At 39.3% G+C, this 22,052-nt stretch overlaps 1 protein-coding gene across 2 annotated transcripts in view; it reads left to right on the top strand.

Moving 5' to 3' along the window:
* KHDRBS2 (KH RNA binding domain containing, signal transduction associated 2) overlaps positions 1–22,052 on the top strand; it is a 347,124-nt gene that overhangs the window by 226,705 nt on the left and 98,367 nt on the right. For both annotated transcript variants that reach the window (XM_065631960.1, XM_065631961.1), the window contains exon 5: positions 21,445–21,572. In XM_065631960.1, coding sequence (XP_065488032.1) covers positions 21,445–21,572 — 128 coding nt within the window. The remainder of the gene's footprint in view (positions 1–21,444; positions 21,573–22,052) is intronic.

Genomic DNA, 22,052 nt, shown 5'->3' with positions numbered 1-22,052 from the left:
GGAAGGAAAATTATTCCTACACAGCAGGTTTCACCCATGGCCTTTCGAAATGCATGGCCAGACTGAGGGCAGACAGACGGTGGCAGTGACAGAGCGCAGTGGCTGGGGAGGTTGGAGGTAGTCGAGCAGGTGCTGCTGGAGTCATCGTAAGAGAGCGACATCCTGACAAAGCCTGTGTCTTGGTAATGTGCCCCATGGTACCGTGAGATTCCTGTGGAGCCCGTGTCTGCCCGAGTGTGTCTTTGCTGCGGTCGGTGCTTGTTTGACAATTCTTGATTTTGCAGCAACTTTGTTCCTTATGTCTTGTTTATTCACTTGTGATGTTTTGTACACCATCTGTTTCTTCCCTCTCTGCTTTTTCTTCTGTTTGTAAGATCATAAGCCATGTTCAGTGTAAATATGTATGTATACTCTTCATCTAGTATTTTAAATAGCTTGGATTTTGATTAGCACAGAGCTTAAGTGCCTGCTCTTACTTAGACCTTTAGACAAATGGCCAGATTTCACTCTTGTTTACCCTTATTGTAAATCCTAAATAACTCTTTTGGATGTAATACAATTCTACTATATGCTGCTATAAATGGCAAAGTAATTTAACCAAGATGCAGGCCACATGCCCTTTCCATCCAGCTGTAGGAAAGGTGGGCGCCTGGCCGTTCAGAAGGAGCTCCAGTTCTCGTCTCCACTGCACAGGGCCCACAGCCCAGCGCTGGTCGTGGCCATGGACACCACCAGGTCCCTGTGATTGCAGGGGGCTGCCGAGGGTGCGCTGTCAAAATGGGAATCACAGCTGCCTCCTCCGTTTTGCTACAGAGCTTTTCGTTTGAAAACTCATGCCCACTTTCAGCTTTAAGTCCACCATACGATAGCTCATCATGACGGGCACAAGCTCCAGTACTTCGTGTACCACCTCAACCTTTTGCCATCCTTGTAGCCTGGCTTCTTGGACCCTCCTGCCTTCACCTCCTAGTGCAGTTGCAGAGTTGTCAGCAATACTGTTGCCACCGGTCCTTTAATGTCTTGAGTAGTGGTTTTCTGAACGAGAATTCCAAGATATTTCTGGACTCATTTTCTTGCAGTTTTTAGCAGTGAAACAAGAGGCTGTACTTGTGTCCTTCAAGCAGAGTATCACAACGCACACAAGTTTACAGGCAACGTCAGCAAGTTATTTCTTTTCTGCTCCACACCTGGGTCATGCAGGCTCCTGTCATTGTCAGAAGTGATGTGCTTTACAGAACAGAGAAAGAACAGTGAGTCTCCACAAATTTCTGCTGAGATGGGTGTTTAAAGAATAGCTTGTTTCTTAAGATGTCAGAAATGCTGAAGGACAGCAGTGTCAGTGGGAGGGTGGGGAACCAGAAAAAATCTCTGTATGTCAGAGATCAACAGCTGTAACAGCACATTTTTGCACTTGAAAATAAACTTTTATGTTGCCTTTTGGTCACAGAGCTGGATGAGGGAGGCGCTTGAGAAGGTCTGGAGAGCAAACTGGCATTTGGGAGCCTGCGCTTCTGGGAGGCCAGCGGTGCTTTGCCATTGACCACAACAGCTCCAGCACCCCGCATCAGTGCTTTCTTCTCTTTTACTAATGTTAATAAAAAGTGCGACGCAGATGATAGCAGTTATAACTGACAGTCTCTAGGTTTAGTGACAGGTTTAATGATAATAATTTTGCTCTTCATCTGATGCCTTCAGTGATTCTTTCTAATGTTCGTAATGCCTTTCAAAACAGTGACATGACTAACCAAAAGAGGTTTTTTTCAATATATAAAATTTCTTAGCAACATAATTCAAAAATCTTTCAAATAAACATGGATTAAATAGCATAATTCAAGTAATCAGGCATTAAATATAATATATTTAACATCAACCAGGAACTGTTTGCGCACACAATCAATGAAAGAACTCATTAACAATATTGTTACTTACTATTCTGCTTATGATTTAAGTTAACCAACTACAACACATATCTTCTAATACTATGTTCATATATGAGGAGCAGACCTGAGCACATACACGGCTACGACAGGCTGTGTGCTAGTTGTCAAAGACCTCTACCACATAATAAATGGGAAGCAGAAGACCGGACGATAGTGTCACCAGAGATATTGCAAGGTTATTCACCGTTGATTATAAATGCATACCCGTAGTTTCACACACATAGCCCCTGGATAGTGTGAAAAATCAGAGCAAATAAACTGACAGTGCAGGTGATTTCACGTGTTGTTAATACAAGGAGCAGATTACTCTGGAATCTTCTTTCTGATTTCCATAAATCTTCTTCATTCCTCCAGATAATCCCCCCGACTTTTTTGTCTCTCCTTTCCTCATTGAACGATCTCCAGTGGCTTCAGGCTAAATTCCTTTCCTCTGTTCATGTAAGTGCAAATTTTTCCTGGCCTGAGTATGGTGAACAGATTTTAGCTGTTCAGGACAAAGAAGTGGGAGAGGACCCAAGGAAGAAATCTAAGTCCTGGAAAGGTAGCATTTCCCACAAACAGAACAGAAGACCGAGTTAAAGGAAGACACATTGCTCTTTTTCCTCAGGATTTTCTTAACTGGATTGCTCACAAGCCTTTTGATGGAGGTGGGAAGGAAATCCTTTAGTGACACACTCTTCTCCACTGACATGCCTCTGCAGCAATCAGATTACACTGTGAGCTCTATCTTTACAGAGGAAAAAGCATAAAAATGGTACATTTTCGTTTCAAATAAGAAGTTATGACTCTGAGATTTCTTTGATGTTCCAGACAATGATTACTGGAACTGGCACAGCCCGACTTAGTTACTAAAAGAAAGTTTAATAACTTCTGATAGGTTATTCTTCAAACTTGTGTTAGAGGCATTCAGGTTGATTTTTGTTAGAAGAATTCACTGAAGTCAGACGTCTATTTTCCCTGGCTTTACTTTCCTCATATTTTTCTCTTGGGTAGAAAAATAAATTACATTTGTAATGAAAACCAATCTTCAGCCTTTACTGTAGCACTGAATAGAAATGTTTTCCTGACAAATGCTACACGGTGTTGCTTTCTATAGAATATATAAAGAAGCAGCTTCTTTCTCTGCCATATTTAATACAGTGATGAATATTCCATCGGCCTCAGAGTAAAAATCAAGAAACTTGTGGTTTAGTCTGGCTTTAGGTGAGGAGGCTGCTCAGGTGTTTAAGTAAGCAAAGGAAGAGCATTACAATACTGCAGGACATAAATTTGTTGTGCCTGTATCATACCAATAACAATTCCTGTTCTACAACATAACAAATATGTGGCAGTCCTCCTAAGACAATTATGAAATATTTATAGCAAACAGTGTATTTTGTCAACTGATTAGGACGTTTCCATGAATGCAGATGTAACATTTTACTTTGTAAAAAAAACCATTTGAGCAACAGAAACCATGATTATGGGACCTTTGTGATGGTTTTGTGATCTTTACTGAGTGGATGCCAAAGCCCAAGAACAAGAGGGATTACTTATGCAGACTCTGATGTGATAAATGCCTTTTTATTTGCTCCAGGTTAAATTGTGCATGTAAAACGTTGCTGTAAATAGCTCTGCCAAGGTCACTTTATGGCCAGTGCCCAGTAGACTTGTAAATCACATGAAAGTGTTCAGTAATTTAAACTGTATTTGAATTTTAGTAATTTGGCCTTTGAAAGCCTTCAAGTACCTTTCTTGTCAGGGTAATAGATTTAAAAGATCTGGATGAATGAGCAATCTAGTTGTGTTAGATGGCTAGCATGCTGTATAGCTGACACTTTTCCTATACCATTATAGAATAAACCACTGCTTTTTGCTATACTGAAGGAAATAAAAAAGCAAAAAAAAAGCAAGACACCAAAATCACCACAGATGGTTTACCACTAAATACCAGACAAATTGATCTATTTTAAATAAGCCTGTGATACTGTAAAGAACCAGAAAAATATCAGAACCAAAACCAAAATAAAAAAATGAGCTGATAGATCATGTACTGCATATCTGTCCTCATGTGAGGACATCCTCTGCCCTGCGGTCTCTTGTCCAGTCTTAGGTGATCCCCAAAAGACTTTGTCTATTATTTCCCTGTCTTCCTTATAAAACATTCCTCCAAATTCAGGTGAACATCCCTACTCAGGGACAAATCTCAAAACCATTCCTGTATTCTCATATTTTTCGCATATTCTATTCTGCAGTCAACCATAATTTACACTTTTAGGCAGAGACAGTCATTGCATAGTGCAGTCCACACGTTGCTTAGCTAATTGTTTCCTTTGTGTACGTGTTCAGTGAGATTTTTAATACCTGCAAAACTGGAAGCAATTTTTAAACAGAAACTTGTACAGAAGAGATCTGTCAATGAGTCCTAACTGTATTTCTTTCTTAGTTTTGAATTGTATAAATGTATACATTATACGGTGGGACATGAATTCAAAGAATAAACTCAAGTCGTAGCATCAGCTTTACATAGTGCCCATGAGAATATGCATGTAACCATTCACTTGTTGTGGGGCAGCACAGCGCCAGCAGGTTAGCATAGCTGGAAAATACTCAGAGAAAAACTAACTGAGAAAATAAAGACTAAAATAAACCTCACAAGGAAGAATGTGAACATTTCATAGATATAAATAAACACAGCAGATGATTGAAATAACTTTTAAAGTTACAGTGTTCATCACAAAAAGTAATGATTTCTAGATTCCTCCCCCATTATGGCAATTCTCATAGAATTGTTGTGTTTGATACGGAATGATCTTTTAACGCTGACCTTCAAATAACTGACAGCTGCATATGGGTAATATGATTGCAAAACCTCTTTTAACTAAGTACAATGCCAGAAGCAGAGAGCTAAAACAAAATGGGTTTTATGGCTTTAGGAAAGAGAGTAACCATGAAGTCATTAGAATTCACTCTTACTAACAACACATAGTGGAAAATTTATTCTTATTTTTCAGTTTTCTTACTTGTACTGTGAGGACAAGACAAATTCTCTAAAAGAGTGTATATCCATTGTAACACACAAATCATCTGGAAGTCTTTTAAAATATAAGGGTATTTTTCTATATAAATACATGTACATATATGCATACGTATGTATATATATGTACACACACATACATATGTATTCATTGTGTTTGATGTTTTCCAGCTTTTAAATAGCGATGCAATGTCAGCCTAGAGGGAAGACATGTAATATTTAATACTTTAGCGAAATATAATTGCTAAGAAATGTCCTCATGCTAAACTGGAATCAATCAGTAGAATGGTGTAATCATATGCACTTAGTCATGCGTACAAAATGCTAAAACAGTGAAGAAAATCTCTTCCTTAAGCATTTTATTATCTGAAGGCCTAAGTGGACATAAAGCAATGCAGGGTAATACCATAAAGCATCATTATCATGTTATTATATTCAGGGTTGAGTGACAGTGTAAAAGCTGAATTTGTCTGATAAGACATGCAAATTATTATATTTGATATGTTCTAAAATAATTACCATATTATCCATCATATAGCACTTCATCTTTTGTTTTATGAAAGGAAAACAAACCCCACTCTGTTACAGAATGGTTCACACGAATGAAAAACCTTCCTTCTAGCATGATTATGAGAGAAAGAAAAATCTGGGTGTATGATCCAGAGGGAAGCCATTGCAATGAAGTTTTCATTTTGGATGGCAGTGTGTTTGAGATCTGTATTCCTTTCACCCTGTAACCTTGATGAATCCTCAGCACAGGTGTACACTGTGCTTGGAATAAAACAGTGCACCTGGGCAAAAAATGTGTGGTATCGTGCATTTCTTTCTCAGCCTCTGTAGAGCTGGACTGTGCTAGTACTCAGCCCTAGATACATACAAATAATTTTAAATTAGGAACTCATGAGTTGCTTTGTTATTGCATCTTCTTGGTCTGTGCCAGGTGAACGTGAAATATATGGACTATAATTTTATATCAGGCTTGGTACTTGTCTCAAAATGAGAAGTACTGATAATCTATGATGATTTACATCTTACTTCTACTTTAAAAACCTGTTTAATCACATCAGTGTCTTAAATGGATGAGCATCTTTCTGTAACTTACACATCTGGTGTATTAACTTTGAGTGCGTGCTGCAGTACTCTGCTATCTTAATCCAGGGAATTCATTATCCAACATCTGTTTTAGAAGGCAGATTGCAATATCACTGGTGACAACTAGTTTCCGTAGTTTCCACTGGAGTAATATATTGTATTTTCCACATCAGCACTCACTGATGAATAGCAAGCAAGTCAAATCATGGAGCTTTACAATAACCAAAGAGGAGGAACTACAAAGTTTTGCAGATAATTAAGCTATTGTAACCAATGAAAGACAAAACCATTGTCATTATGGGAGAAAAAATAACCTAACATTTATCCTAGGTTACTGTGAAAATCAGGTTCTAGCACTGGTTATACTAGCCTACAGGCTCAGAGCACTGACTTTATACTTAGCAAGCTACTTGTTGAATTTTATACAGAAAACTTTGTACATATTTATTCTGTTCTACTTTCGTGCCCCAAAGCTTTCCTGTAAAGCAGAATGATAACCCTTAATTGCTATAAAACAACTCCATTCCATATTAATAAAAAGACAAAATATTTGGCAGTACAGAGGATCAATTAACACATTTATATACTAACTGTCAAAGAAGAAATATTCACAGCTGGGTTACATATCACTTGGGGAATGAAAAAAAAAATCCAAGGATTTTACTCCCAGGAAACAAATTGCATAATCCAGTGCTGAATATTTTATTGTCTGATTTTTTTTAATTTTCATGCATTAAGTGTGTGAGTTCACTTACGCTTTTTAGATTTTGTATGCCATGGGACAGAAATGGTCAAGTGTGATACCACAATATAATTGAAAGATGTAAAAATTCAAAGGTGAAAAACTAAGTTCTCATTTAAAATCTTGCCTTTAACTGTAGACAGATGTGCTTTCAAAAACTTATTATGCTTGTAACATGACTCATCTACATTTCTGCATTTTGAAATGGCCCTTTGAACTGGAAAAACAAATACTTTTCCTTTCATTGGTATAGTTTCGGTAACAAGAAAAAATCCTACAATAAGTCAAAAAGTTTGGTACTCCATTAACTTATGACTGTGTTTAAAAATAGTTAAGAAACGTGTACCATGTTTAGAAATGCAAATGCATTTTCAGAGTAATGAACACCTGTTCCTTGCAAAATCTGTGTTTGTGAATACAAGATGAGTACAAATACAGGCACACACAATTGCACATAGAGCTAGTAGATTTACAACTCTGTGCAAACACAGTTTTTGTGTTTCCAATCTTTTGTGGCTGCCAACCATGTGCTTTGAAAATATGGCTGTGAATGTGTGCAAAAAACAATGTGGAGATAGACTCTTGCTAGTCTGAGCTAGGCATGTCCTACTGTGATGATCTGGAACTTGCATGGCAAGAAAATCTCAGACCTGAAAGAAATAGAACTACTATGAACATTAAATTATATCTTAAGGGAGGTGGATGTGATGCTGTGAATAAGAATTAATTTGCATTTGCAGGAGAGTGTGATGACAGTTGAACAGATTCTTTTTCAGAGTGACTTCAGCCCACGTTCTCAGAGTGTTTAATTCAGCGTAAGAAATGAGTCATGTAACTGCAGAGTTTTATATGGGCTACTAGTATGAACCCGAAACTTGTTTTTAAGCTGCCAAATAATTTATAACATGGCTTCCTTTCACAGAACCACAGAGTTTTTGAGGTTGGGACTTTCAGAGGTCATCTAGTCCAGCCTCCCTGCTAAAGCAGGTTCCCCAAGAGCCAGTTTCCCAGGACCATGTCCAGATGGCTTTTGAATATCTCCAAGGATAGTTGTCTCTCTGGGCAACCTGTGTCAGTGTTCAGTCATCCTCACAGGAAAAAAAAAAAAAAAAAGTGCTCAGATCAAATTTCATACATTTTCATTTGCACCTATTTCCCCTTGTCCTATCAGTGAGAACTACTGAGAAGAGTCTGTCTTCCTCTTCTTCATTCTCTCATGTTTGTGCATGTTGGTAAGATCCCCTGAGCCTTCTCCAGGCTGAACAGCCCCTGCTCTCACAGCCTCACCACATGAGAGGTGCTCCGGTCCCGTAATCATCTTAGTGGCCCTAGGATGCACTCACTCTAGTAACTCTATATCTTTCTTGTGCTTGGGAGCCCAGCACCGGACACAGTGCTTCAGGTGTGGTCTTGCCAGTGCTAAGTAGACAGGAATAATCACCTCCCTTGACCTGCTCGTAGTGTTCTTCCTAACGCAGCCCAAAATACCATCGCCTCAAAGGCACATTGTTGCTACCCGGTCAGCTGCTTATTCACCAGAACCCCCAGGCTCTTTTCTGCAAAGCTTCAGAAAACGGCTTTCAGGCAAAGGAGCCACCAGCATGTACTGGTGCCTGGGGTTATTCCTCCCCAGGTGTAGGACAAGTTTATCTGCTGACATCTTTATAAAACTTTTTTTCTACTTACTCATCAGTGCTTGAGAACCTATCGTTTTGGGTAATTTTTAAATTTTTTTGCTGTGATCTGTGGAAATTCTGTTTTCCAAATCTTCAGATATGTGGCCCTGATTGAAAGGAAAAAAAAAGAAAGAGGTTAGTTGGAATTAATTTGAAAGAAAGAAGTGTTTTTCCAAAAGCAGAAAAAAAAATATAGTTAAATAACAACTGATTCTAGTAAAGTAAGGAAAAGAAACAATCCTAAGACGTAGCAAATTTAGGAAGACTTAGCCACCAAAACTTCTGTGGATTTTAATCAGGATGGATTCTTGTTCCACTGCTGAATTTCACTGATATTGTGACCTCTTGCAAAATAAGAACCAGAACATCTGTTAAGATGTGGATATTGAAAAGAAATAATAAAAGAGAAGGAATGAAAGTGGGTTTCTCTAGTGCATTGCTGGAACAACCTGAAGAATTTTCTGGTTGGAAGCTCTCAAATTACTAGTTTCTCCTAACTGTGAATTATGTTTGGGGAAATAGAAAATTCAGAAATTACAAGAAGCAAAGACCCAATAGGACAAAGAAGAGTTATTCTAATAAGTTATGCTTGAGTCCTTAACCAGTCCCTGAGCTCCCCTCAGATGCTTGGTTTAAAAAAACAAAAGGAAAAAAGGCAACATTTTGAAATCCTATGATGGCTATATTAAAACTGAGTTGATGAAGTGCAGTGATGAAAAAATCTGTGTTTTTAACTGCAATATCAGGTATGATAGTTCTCAGAATTCCTTATTGAGGCTCTGGGATGACAGCATGAAAGACTGGACTTCAAAATTTCAGGTTAAGACAGAAATTTTCGACCCAGGTTATTTATAGGAGGTTTTAGGAATCTGGGAGAATCACGAGACTTCTACCCAATCCATTTAGCCCGAGCAGTGGCGTAAATACCAGTGCAGGTTAGTCAGACCTGCCCAGGAGAGAGCTGGAACGGAGAATTTAATCTCATAAACCTCAGGGCTGGAAGGCTTAAATTCAATAAAATAATCTACCTTTGCTGCTAAGTAGGATTAGTTGCAGCCACCAGAAGCTGAGAGTACTCAGCACCCTGAGGTGTGATGAAGTCATATGTGTTTGCCTTGGCTTGCTATGCTGAATTTAAATGTATAATGAGACCTTGATATCCTGTACCTATCCAGATTTGGCATTAAAATGAGTGGCAGAAATTAACAATTTAATTAAATATATTTTAGTTGTAACTAAATACATTTCAATTAAAATAACTGATCATTCGAATTATGAAAAAAATAAATAAACTAGTCTCAATTAATTCTATTTATAACACTCTCTCCTTCAATAAAACAACAGCAATGGAGTTAATGTTATTTCTTTAGTGTCCATTCTTATTTTCTGTGATGAGGTGAATTATTATATTGAAAGACGAGGTATTTAATTGTCCTCAACTTGACACATTTAATTAAATTTAGGACATTTTACTTGAATTGGATGGAAAAGCAGAAGGAATGTCTAGCATGGATTTCCACACTTCTAAAATCAATAATGCAGAACTGGGTTAATCATAGTTACATAATAGCTTGGAACTAATTTGCTTTGCAATCACTAGCATTCAGTTTCAAATAGTTACACTGTAAGTCTATATAGTTTTTGACTTGGGAAACATGTAAGGTGCTGGCTATTTCTTCCATTGGTGTTAAGGTAGCTCACCAGAGGTTTTCTAGCAACACAGAAGACGGGTGAGGAACCAACAGTCGGTGCGTCATTCAGCTAATAATTTTGTCTTCACAGCTAAGGCTTATTAGCACTAGCTATTATTTTTAGATTAAAATGAACTTACATTTTTAGTAATATGACTAAAACCCCTGTATCTCCACAACTTGCTACATGCCCCAGCTTTTTGTGACAGAAAAGCACTGAAATCAGTGGGATCTTTTTGTCAAGAACATGGGGGAGATTTCAAACCCCTAATAGTGATTCTAGAGCAAAACCAGGAGTGAGATTTGAGACCGTCAAGGGTTGTCCTAACAGCCAGCAAGGCTCTGGGTGCCTGTTTTGGGTGTGTTTGTGGGGTTGGTTTGTGTGGAGTAGCGGTCCTGAGCGCAGGTGCAGTCGGTGACTCCCACATGTGGGCTCTGAATAGACATATCACATTTGTGCTGAATGGGAAATCTGCTTGGCAAATTCAGTTTATGTGGTACTTATGTTGTGTTTCTATTTATAAAAAAAAAAAAAAAAAAACAAAAACAAGAAAAAAAAACCAACCAACCAATCAAACAGAAAAAACAGTTTATAAGAAAATACACCACTAGCCTTGTGAGTCAAAAAAAAGGTTGAAGAAGTCATTCTAATGAATCTAGTATTATCTAAGGATATGATAGCTAAGCCTGACTTTTATTTTTTATCCCGCTTGCATCTCTCCATTAATAACAGAGGTTTTCCTCTTGAGAATAGTTTACTCCTATGTCCAATGCATATCATCCAGATTACCTGATGCAGGAATAAACCATATTTGGAGCAACACTTAAGTGTATGCAGCAGCTGGGATGAAATACAGAATCTCATATACTAAATGGAACATCTTGCTATAAATGCATCTGTTTAAAAACTGTTTTTCCACTTCTGGGTGCTGTTTATAAATAGGTTTTTACCTGTAAGTTTTCTGGAACCATTTCACATGACAGCCTACATTTCTCCCTCCACTACATTGGAACTCCTTGGGTTAATACTTGTGCCTGATCTGGATCTTCGGTTGCTTCTGTTTAGATATTCTCAGTGAGAGGGTCCTTCAGCTGTGGAGCTTATTTCACTTTTCCTCTTGAGCCCAGATTGTTCGATCTAAAGACAGTCTTCTTGTGCAGCCACCTGGGGAGGGACGGCTTAGATGCACGAGCCGTGAAGCAACGTAAGCTAAAAGATTTTGAGAGGCAGAACTTTTTACTACCTGGTTATAAGCAGTAATTAGCTGATATTCTGGTTAAAAAAAAAAAAAAGGCAAGCAGTGGTAGTTGGGTTAGAGTACTTGAAATCTTCTTTAATGCACGCTGCAGAGCAGAAGAGGAAACATCATAAATACAGATGCCATATCTCCTGGTGAATAATCTTATTTACAAGGGTTTATGCAATAACAAAACATATTCAAATTAAATAATAACAAATAGAGAATTGATAATATTTTTATCATGTTATATATTAAACTCTTGAGCTTGAAACTCAGACAATGTTTTCACCTATATCTGGCTGAATTAATTATACTGCTTGCTCAGTTTTACACAATTAATTCCTAATCTTTCGTATACCATGTACTTAAAGATAGTGGAGAGACACTTGGGAATGAGTATATCTGTACTGGGTACATAGTTTAAGCTTTTCTTTGTAAATTATTTTCTATTTTCTGTTTACTGCTTGTCATTTCCTTAATCATCTTTCCTTGCATCTCAAATCTTATTCTAAAAAGACAAAACTTACAGCATCTTATACCTGATGCATACCTACCTAATGGAATTATTAAATCAATGTACTTGAGAAACTACTTTTTGCCAATTTATTGGGCTTGCTTTTTATTCTGTTTTTCGAATGGCATGATTTCCACTTTTCTTATTCGATATGTTTCTTCCTTTTCAATTATTTTTTGTTTATTTATTTCAATATTTGCACTCTTTCTCACTTTAATTTGGTGTAAACTTCAGAAAGTCAAGTCTAAATTATTTTAATAGTTTTAGTTTCTGTAACAGTTCAGGTGGTGACCCTGAGATTCAATAACGGCATCTTTTCACAGTCCTTTCCTCATTCTTATTGAATTTGGTGTGGAGCGGGGGACTCCTCGCATTCCTGCTTGTTCTCTTGTGATTTTCCTCTGTATCATTACTCTGGTTATCCAAAAATCTTTCAATACTGAAACTAATTCAGGTTATAGCAGCTCAAACCAAGCAGATTTAAAATATCTTTGACTCCAGCAGTGAAAATTGCTCTTGTATTTTTATGGTGCCATTACAGACCATCTTCCCAGCATGTTTTGTTTTATTTTTTTTCCTTCGTATGCAAAAAAGTCTTGGCTCTGGGGAGGATGTGCTGTGCTGTTTAGTTTGGGTTAGTCAGGTTTCTGTGTTGGAGTGCACGAGAAGTGCAGATTCTGTGTTTTCTGCCTCGACCTCTGGCTGGGGAGAATGCCAAGGCATGGCTGCTGCTCCAGAGCCAAGCCCTGGTGGGGACCTGAGGTTTCTGGAAGGAGTTTCCATGCCTGCTGCTACGACTGACAAAGGAAAGAAAGTCTTCATCCTTTTTTCTCTCTCTCAGTCCAGCTTTGCCCCAGGCTGTGCCACCGGTTTCTTCTCTGCCCAGCGGCTGTGCCAGGCAGCGATGCTGCTGGTGCTGCTATCTCCTGACTTAGAATCAAACCACAGTTATTAACAGACTTTGGTATATGTTAGTAGCATTATGAAGAACACCTGTGCTCTCTGTTTATAACAGACGTAGTGCTTACCAAGACAGTCCTTACTCCAAGGACAGCCCATGTTATCTTGACCATATATTGCAATAAGACAAAAAAATACTAATGTTGCTTTAAAAACTAATTCCTGTGTCATGTATGAAGTTCAGTCCTGATGTACTATGTGCGATCAGTTTGTACAGAATATCACCTAATGGGATTTTTAAAAGTTCTAAAATTATTCAGAAGCCATAAAAGAAAGGGCACTCAACAAACCCATAGTCAAATATTTTCTCGCCCAGACTTCTCATCCTTCATTGCTCTTTCCAGTCTCCTCTGGTCAAGCAACATCTTTTGTTTACTGTGCCATGTGGGACGCAGCTGTAGCCAGGCTGGATGAGACAGGAGCACTAAGCAAGAGTAAATGCGTCTGAATTTTGCTGGCTGCTGTTGCCATTCCTGTTATCCTTGACAAGGGGGCTGCAAACCTACAGCAGCGGTTTAGCAGGAGGCAATACAGGTCCCACTCGGCATAGCAAGATGCATAGGTACTATGTATACCTTGTTACTTTTGTTGGCTTTAATGTAGACTATAGTAGACAGTTACTCCAGCCTTAAGAGTAATTAGTGGTCTCATTAGCAGACGAGCTCCAATAAACAGTTGGAGAAGACACATGGCCGTCTCCTGCCTCCTTTGAATCAACTGGGTTTTCCCAGAGAAAGACGAGCCATATCACATTCCTTCCCTCTTAGGAGCCAAAATAAACACCCACTGCAAATCCACAGTGTTTCTTTAGGAGTAGGTGGCTACACCAGCCGCCCAGCTGCCTGCTATATGCCCTTTGTTCATATTACCAATTCAAGTGACAGCTGTACATAAGCACAAGCTCTGGCAGCCAGGATTCACTCAGAATTAAATTCAGGGATAGGGAGCTGTCAGCTAACCTACTTCTGTGGCGTTGTAGCTGTCATTCGAATGAATTACAGACCATGGTATCCATTTCTCTGGGGGCCTGTGAGCAAGAGGGGTGGAACAAATTGGGGCAAATGGCTGAAATTTAATAAAGGTTTCTGCAAGTTTTTCAAACAGCATGCACCCATCTTCAGTGTGGTTATTCTGTGTGGCTAACAGCATTTCCATGTAAACTGGAATAATCTTCTGATGAAAGCTCTCTTTAGCATGGAAAAAAAAAATTACTGTACAATTAGATAAGACTTATTTTGCCCTGTCCTAGCAACAACTAGAATATCTGTGTTGAAGCTTCATAGCAGTTGTGTATGCACAATTTACGCTTTGGGACTGGCAGCTTCTCTTCAGATGCTGAGAAGCAAGACATCCCCGCTCCCTTCCATGCTGCTTGTAGAGTGTGGTGCCCCATGCTGATGATGCCAGGCAGATTTAATTGTGCATGCTCAAAGAGAAAAATGACATCCACGCTTGGGTTAGTGCTCTCTGTGGCAAGCTGACAAATCCCCCAGCTGTCAACTAACCTCAAAGGCAAGTGTACGTGGTTCAAGCTTATGTCTGCTTGACTTCTGCCCATAGGCATTTATAAGCTGAAACTCGTATTGGCTGCAACACATTTGGACTGCTACTGAGAGAAATGTATGGCCTATTTTATGTGTTTCAATCTCTACGGGTGACCCACACAGTTAAGGTTTATTTTTCAGACAGACTAAAAGCAGGTAAAGACAGCCATTTTTTGCATATGTGGCAACTGAAAGGGCATAATGTTTATGGCTATGGATCTGGCTAAGCTGCTGATCACTTAGATAAAAACGTTTCTTTCTTGGACTCAGCTGGATTATATTTATTTTTTTATGTATTTATTGGTGTTACTGGCTGCCAGAGAACTGCATGCACACAAATGGCCTAATGTAAGTGCCAGTATATATGGGCAAATGCAAAGAGGCAAAGAGGCTAATGCAATATGGGAGTCACGGAGGAGGACTTCTGGCAGAAGCGTTGTCACTTGTGGTGCACTACAGGCTGTCCATCTAAACCTATCATTACCTGGCACCTACGCTCTAGTGAAATAATCAGACCAATCTGCAAATGGGCAAAAAGCCATCTTAACAGATGGCTGTGACTGTAGGTAACCAGGAAACTATGCATATACATTAAACATGGGTTCAGAGAGCACGGGTCTCATCTAGGAACATCGAAACAGCTGTCAGTTTTGAGCTTCTCCATATACTGTTGCGAACATATGCCATACCCATCAGACACCCACGCAGGGTGGGCTAGAGCCAGCACCCACTGTTCTGATGAGCTTTGTAGGAGTTACTTGGTTAGGCACGGTCTCAGCTACAGATTAATCTCGCATTTTGCAATGGACTTGGAATTTGTATCAGAGAGACAAAGAACAAAGTTTGAGGATGCAGTTGCATCCACCTAATTTGTATGCCCAGCTGAGGCACTGTCTCACCCAAATTTTAGGTGATGGAGAGGGTTATCTAACCTACCTGGCACAATTGTCTAAGTTTCCTAAGTAGAGAGGGATAGAAAGAGGCTTTGGATATGTGCAGGGGAAAGAGTGATATGTTTATATTTTTAATGCACTGGAGTCTTAGAGCAGGATCTTAGACTATAAAGAAATAACAGGAATCACCAAATATCTCTATAAACTTGGGATTTAGTTTCCCAGACTCTTCTGGTACTGAGCAGCCAGTGCTATTCTTTTTTGTAACAGTCTGATATTAAGTCAATCATCTAGAAAGTGTGGATTTCTGGGTTCTTGGCCTCCTCAGAATAATAAACTGCAGATCCTGACCCCGTGAGTCCAGGTGAGTGGTTCTCACCATGCTTTGAAGCCGACTCATAGCACAGCTCACTCTCATGAAGGCACAGTGAGCACAAAGACTCCAGGGAGGTCCTCACCACCAGTTATTTTCACAAACTTAGTGCTTCTCCATATAAACAAGGGAGCATGAGGATGATGTCTCTTTTAGTGCCCCAAATTAGTATGTATCTAAAAACGAACCAAAAAAGGACCATGTTCACATCACCTAGTGCCACCTAACATTCACTGGGACTTGTGCATGCTGTTGGCTGGCTGTGGGTTTCCTGAAGCATGGTCTCAATACAAATTCTAGGTTAACTGAAATTTAAGCTGCCTGAAAATAGCCGCAAGGTACTAACATCAGGATTTAAGGGAGATACTCTAGCTTCAGTGAATCGGTGCAAATACATGGAGCTCCGGAGCTCTTTTACTGATGCTGGGAGCTGGGCAGGTTGCAGAAGTGTTGCTGGAGTCTGAATCCATCTTGCTCCCTTTCTGCTACCGGAGCGTGGGAAGAGAGGATCACAGGCTGAGACATACGTATGTCTGTGAATGTGGTGCTCTCTGTTGGCGACACAGGGCTTCAGAGAATATTCCGTGCCTGAGAGGGAGTGTTCTGTAGTTCAGGAGTGTAGACCATTCCATGGCCATAGGACCTCTCCATAGGCCAGCTGTACATTTGAGTTGTCGATGCCTCGGGGCCTTTGGGAGACACGTTAAGAGTTATAGAGAAAATAACCACAAGAAAAGCATTTATTTTTGTGACTGCTTTTCCACTCAGGTAAAATCAAGGAATTTGATTACTTAAATAGAAGGTGTTAATATGTGATTGTTTCTCTGTAGAATTAAGATACTTGTAAATCTGTCCTGGTAGTAGCAACACTGCGTGGAGGATAGGCTGCTCTTTGCATGATGATGGCTAGCTTAACTGTGTAAGGAATGTGTGTATGCTATAAAATTAATCTGTATAAGGGACCGAATGAGCCCTATTCATACTTCAAAATTGTCGATATGAAGAATTGTGATTATCATTTTAGGTTTGACTTGCATAACTCTGCATTTTTAGGTAGCTTGTGTTTAACCTAAATTACTCTTCCCTTAACTATGGAGGTAGGATGAAATGCAGCTGTCACAGATAAGAGTAATGATATTTATTAATAGTGCAAATCATTCATACACACGGAAGGAACTTAAACATGCAAAGCGCATCAGGGCAGGAGATCACAGTCCTTAAGGGACTGATTTATCCTTGACTTCTATGAGCCTTTGTTATGCTAATGATAGATATATGTTCTTGAAATCCATCCCCTCTGTCTATGCCTTACTCTTTGATTTCTTTATTAGCTCTCCTCCCTTGTCAGTACGTGTTCTTTTTAATTCAGATCAGGTTTTGCAGCTTGCATCATACTTTGCTATTTTTTACCAAAACATTTTCCTGAGTTCTCCAGCAGCTTACTCACTTTCTCCTCTTGCCTGCTTCTCTCTACCACCGCTGCCAGGAGATCCCTGGCTGAGCAGCCACCGGTCGGACTCTGACACCAACAGGTTCCCTTTCTTCCTGGAGCAGTTGAGGCAACCAACCTAGTTAACAATTCCCAACCCTCATTAATAAACATCATTTTGGTAATTTGGGGTAAATGTGTTTATGTACTCTAGAACACTGAAAATTTTATCTAATTATGTAATTTGGTTTTTAGGCACTTACACAAACATTAGAATTTATGGTGGCCCTGGGTGCTTCTGACTTTGCTGAGGTTGTAAATCCTGGGCGTTTCTAAAGTCAAGATGCATGTTTAGGTGAATAGTCGTGGGTGGTTAGATCACCTACAGCGGTTGTTTGCAAACATTGACCGCCGTGATACAAGTAGATGGCATCCTTAGTATCATCAGTAAATGGAAAAGCTATTTACAGGTAATGATGTCTTTAAGGATATAAACAAGAGCAAAGCATTGAGGTTAATGTAGATTATCAGTTGTAAGAATAGCTATAAAACTATTAGAGAGCTAGAAGAAAAACTAAGAAGTACAGAACATTTCTCATGAGTTTATTTTAATATGAGGAATAGGGTTTTTTTCTGAAACACAATATACCACTGCAGTGTATAGCTACTTCATTATGCTTTCTTTAGTACAGGTATGTCTTGCAATATCTTGTATGCACTCTTGGGACTGGATACATCCGAAACATCAGCAGCATAATTTTGCTCACGTGCTGGGCTCTGAACTCAGCTACAATTAAATATTCAGCAGGATACTCTGTCTCTAGCTAGACTCATGTAGCAGTTCTGAAAGATTAATTCAGTGTTATGTTTCTGTTTAATGAAAGAGGTGAAGTGATAAGTTCAGATTTCAGGTTTAGAAGTTTATTATTTTTATTATGCTTTTGAAAGGGCACGTAAGATTAATGACCTATATGGAGGTTTGGGATTTTTTTTAGTTGAAACCTTTCTTTTTCACGGTACCCTTCGCAGCACCTTAATTACAGTCATCCATGTACTTTGCTGTCTTTTCCTTGCCATTTCGAAATACATTGTACATACTTCTTAGCTGGGCATGCAGTAAATAACCTGTAGAAAAACTAAGCATTGCATAACAAAATGGTGCAGATTTACATATTGCTGTATTTTATAATTTTAATTTGGATTTTCTGTTCGGCCAATACTAAGATTTTAAGTGATCTGTGTATCTGAGCAAGCAATAGCAGCTTTGAGGCAATTTCTGGTAGAAATTCATTTATACAGAAATGTTACAAAGGAGGGGGATTAAAGCAGCAACACAGAAAGTTCCAATTTCTGTCCCTTGCAGGTCCTTTCTCTCCCCTGCCCCTGTCTTTTTCCTAGAAAATTTACTTGCATTATTAATGAAGTTCAGTCCTAGCACCAGTGTGGAATGTGAAGAGTAAACTCAATCAGCAGGTTTGAAGTCCTAATCCTTGTAAAGCCAGTGTGAATAACGAATGATACTAATCAAGGCACAGTAGATGGTACCTGTTCAGCTATTGCTGTAAACGTGACCTGATTGATTCTATCTGTGTTTTTCCCTCTGTGTTTTACAGAGTACATTGATTTAGGAAGATGTCTTTGGCTTATTCACATTATTGTTAGAATGATAGGAAAAAAGTGAAAAAGATTTGGGGATTGGTGTGAACTGAAAGCCATTACCTGGTTTATTAGCAAATCATGGATTTGCTTTTTAATTATGATTCTGCTGTAAATATCGTGTATTATATTGTATAAATTGAGTTATTTTCCGAATTTCATTAGTATATGTTATTTCAGCAGCACTCCGTAGAAGTTTAGAAGGGAAATTACAACCAAGTCTGCACTGTCTTAGTACACAACAAGATCAGCATTGTATGTTCAAACATATTTCCTGGACCTTAGATTTGGTTTTGTGGAAAGAAAGAAGATTAGCTCTTTTGTGAAGTCTCTTTGGGATGTATTCCTGAGATTAAACACACACCCCCCCACACACACACACATACACACACCCCAAACAAACAAACAAGCAAACCAACAAAAAACACACTGGTAGCAAAGCTGTCCGAAAATTTCCTCTCATTCCTCTCCCATTTCTCCGCTCCTTCATCATTCACACCTGCTTCAGTCCACCACCTTCTCAACTGTTTAACGCAAGAGTTGGGTTTTGTGTTCTAGAATAAGTTGATTCATTTCATAAATCAGATTTACCAAAGGGCCCTCCTTTCCAGCAACAGCATCTATTCAACAGGGGATTCTATAAACGGTATCCTGGGCACAGGGGAAGATGGATGACAACTTCACAGAATCACAGAAATATCTGTCTCAAGGGTCCTCTAGAGGTCATCTACTTCTGTCTCCCACTCCAAGCACTTCTACTGCCACCAAAAAACAATAAACCAGGGAAGGCAAGGTTTAGTCTAGTTGAGTCTCGAAACTATCTGTGTAGCCTTTTCCAGGTTTGCACTGTCCTTCTGGTGAAGGACTTCTTCCTCATGGGCATCCTGAATCTCCTAAGTCACCTCTTGCAGTTATTGCCCCTCACTGCCACTACCACGGACTTTGACTCCACCGCTGTGTAGCTCCTCTTTAAGTGCTTGCTTAGTCTCTTCCACAGACTACACAAGCCCACCTCCTTCAGTCTTTCCTCTAGTCCCCTGGCCATTCTGGTAGTCCTCTGTTGGACCTTCTTCAGTTTCTCCATGTCCCTCTTGAATTGGTGGGCCAAACTTGGACAAAATACTCTATCTGAGACCCAGCCAGCACTGCATAATGGGATAGTGACTTCTGTCAAGCTGATGGCTGCACTCTTCCTAATGTAGCCCAGTACAAAAAGTACCTGATTCCCAAAGGAGAGCACCTTGTTGGGTGATATTCTACCACGTGTCCACCAGATCATCTTCAGCAATGCTTCGACTCAGTCTGTTAATTCCCAGCCTCTAAGCACATGTGGCCTTGCTTATTCCAGCCCATGGGCAGAAGACTGCGCAGCTTCTTGTTGACCCACGGGAGGTTTACACTGGTCCTTCAAGCTTCTCAAAGTCCCTGTAAATTGCAGCTCTGTTGTTCAGTGTGTCAGCCATCTACTGCTAGCAACATCGGTAAATTTCTTATGCCCACTTTGCTGACAAAAGAAGTTTATTATATATATATATATGACTCCAGGAAGCTGGGAAAGAGAAAGAATGAGCAATACCCCAGTGCCAACTCACTGCTCACTTGGTCTTAAACTTGGCTAAAAAGAGGTGTCACTGGTAATGCGTCCTGGACAGTCCCCCACCCGAAAAGCTGCAGGCACTGTAGCATTTTTGGACCATTGCATGACAGTCAATGGCAGTCGCCTATGGGAGGATGGAAAGACTGAAGGGCTGATATTCAATAATCCTGTCTATTTTGAAACAGTAATTAACTTCCACACAGTTCTGCTGCTGCAGACCCAACTACTGCAGTGGCCTCTTATTAGCCTAAGCAGCAGCCAAAGAGCTGAATACAAAAAGGAGGAAGCTAAAGAAAAAGGAACTTCTGTCTGAGACAAAAGTTGCAAAATAAGTAAAAATTGCCCAATATTATGTGTTGTGTATCAGCAAGAAAAGGAAATTCATCCGATGTTCTGTTTACTGAGCCAGCAGAAGCTTGCAGTGCTAGAGGCTTTACCCTGCAGCCTTACAGTGAGCCTATTTTATATCATTTTAAAAGTTTATGTAGTAAACATAGCTTTGTTACTTATAACTCCTAAAGAGAAACCTCTTTTCAGAAGTTTAGTGCATATGCAGGATAACTGAAGGCTACATTCAATGATGCTAATTGGCATTGGATCAAATAATCCAATCAGATGAATCTAGTGTAAATTTTGCATGGTAAGGTGCAGTACAAGGTGGAATTTGTGTTTTGAGTGCATAAAGGTAGACAGGGATGTCTGCCAAAAAAAAAATATATATAAAATGCAATTTTTTCATCTAATTTCAAGCTGTTTGAGATTGCTACGTTTTGTATGTGAAAGTCCATTTGCATCTTGTATACAGATATGTTCTTGGTGTTTGCTTTGTGTTTGTGCCTTCTGTGCCTTGTGCGTTTATTTTCTGCGTACATATTCTTTATGGCCACCTTAACTACCCATATAAATTTATCTGTCCACGTATTATAGGTAGTCGTCCACTCCCACTGGATGTTTTTTCAGCGTACAGGTGGTAATGTAGAGCAATTCACCCAAATACCATCCCTGTAACTTCTGGTGTGGGTGGTTTGGCAGCTCAGCCAAAATACAAAGCTTTAGCAAGTTTCACCTTTTGCATTTCAGGATTATAATGATGAAATTCGTCAGGAGCAGCTGAGAGAACTGTCGTATTTGAATGGTTCTGAGGATTCAGCACGTGGACGGAGCATTCGAGGAAGAGGGATCCGTGTGCCACCTGCAGCTCCTTCAAGGTGTGGTAGCCCAATCTATTATGTTAATGGTTTTAGAAAGTGTAAATAGTGGGAAAATAAGCATAGTTGATAAAAAAAAATTCATATACACATCATGGTCAGTAAATCAAAATGTTTTTCTTCTTATAATTTGTTTGGTCTGTGTTGTGCCAGGTTCTCTGAACTACAGTTCACAGGTTGCAGTGGGTGATATACAAGTATCAAACTATAAATCAGAGCAGATTATGAAGCCAGTGCAAGGATGTTTCTAGGAAAGAATATTGTTATGCCAGTACAGAATTGGTATGGTCAGTAGCATAAAATCATTGGTCAATAAAATAGCGTAGTCAGAGGAGGCTACGTAGTCCGCATGCAATTCTAGTTGCAAATAATTACCTTTTTTGTATGCGTTTTGTATCTATAATATATATAAAATATTTTGCATTGTATATTATTTGTTGTATGTGTTATGAGTTTGATATCAATTTCATTGGCATCATC

This window comes from Caloenas nicobarica, chromosome 3, assembly GCF_036013445.1.
Source record: "Caloenas nicobarica isolate bCalNic1 chromosome 3, bCalNic1.hap1, whole genome shotgun sequence".
Lineage (NCBI taxonomy): Eukaryota > Metazoa > Chordata > Aves > Columbiformes > Columbidae > Caloenas > Caloenas nicobarica.
The sequence above is the reverse complement of the archived record's forward strand: the minus strand, read 5'-3'. Positions and strand labels throughout refer to the sequence as shown.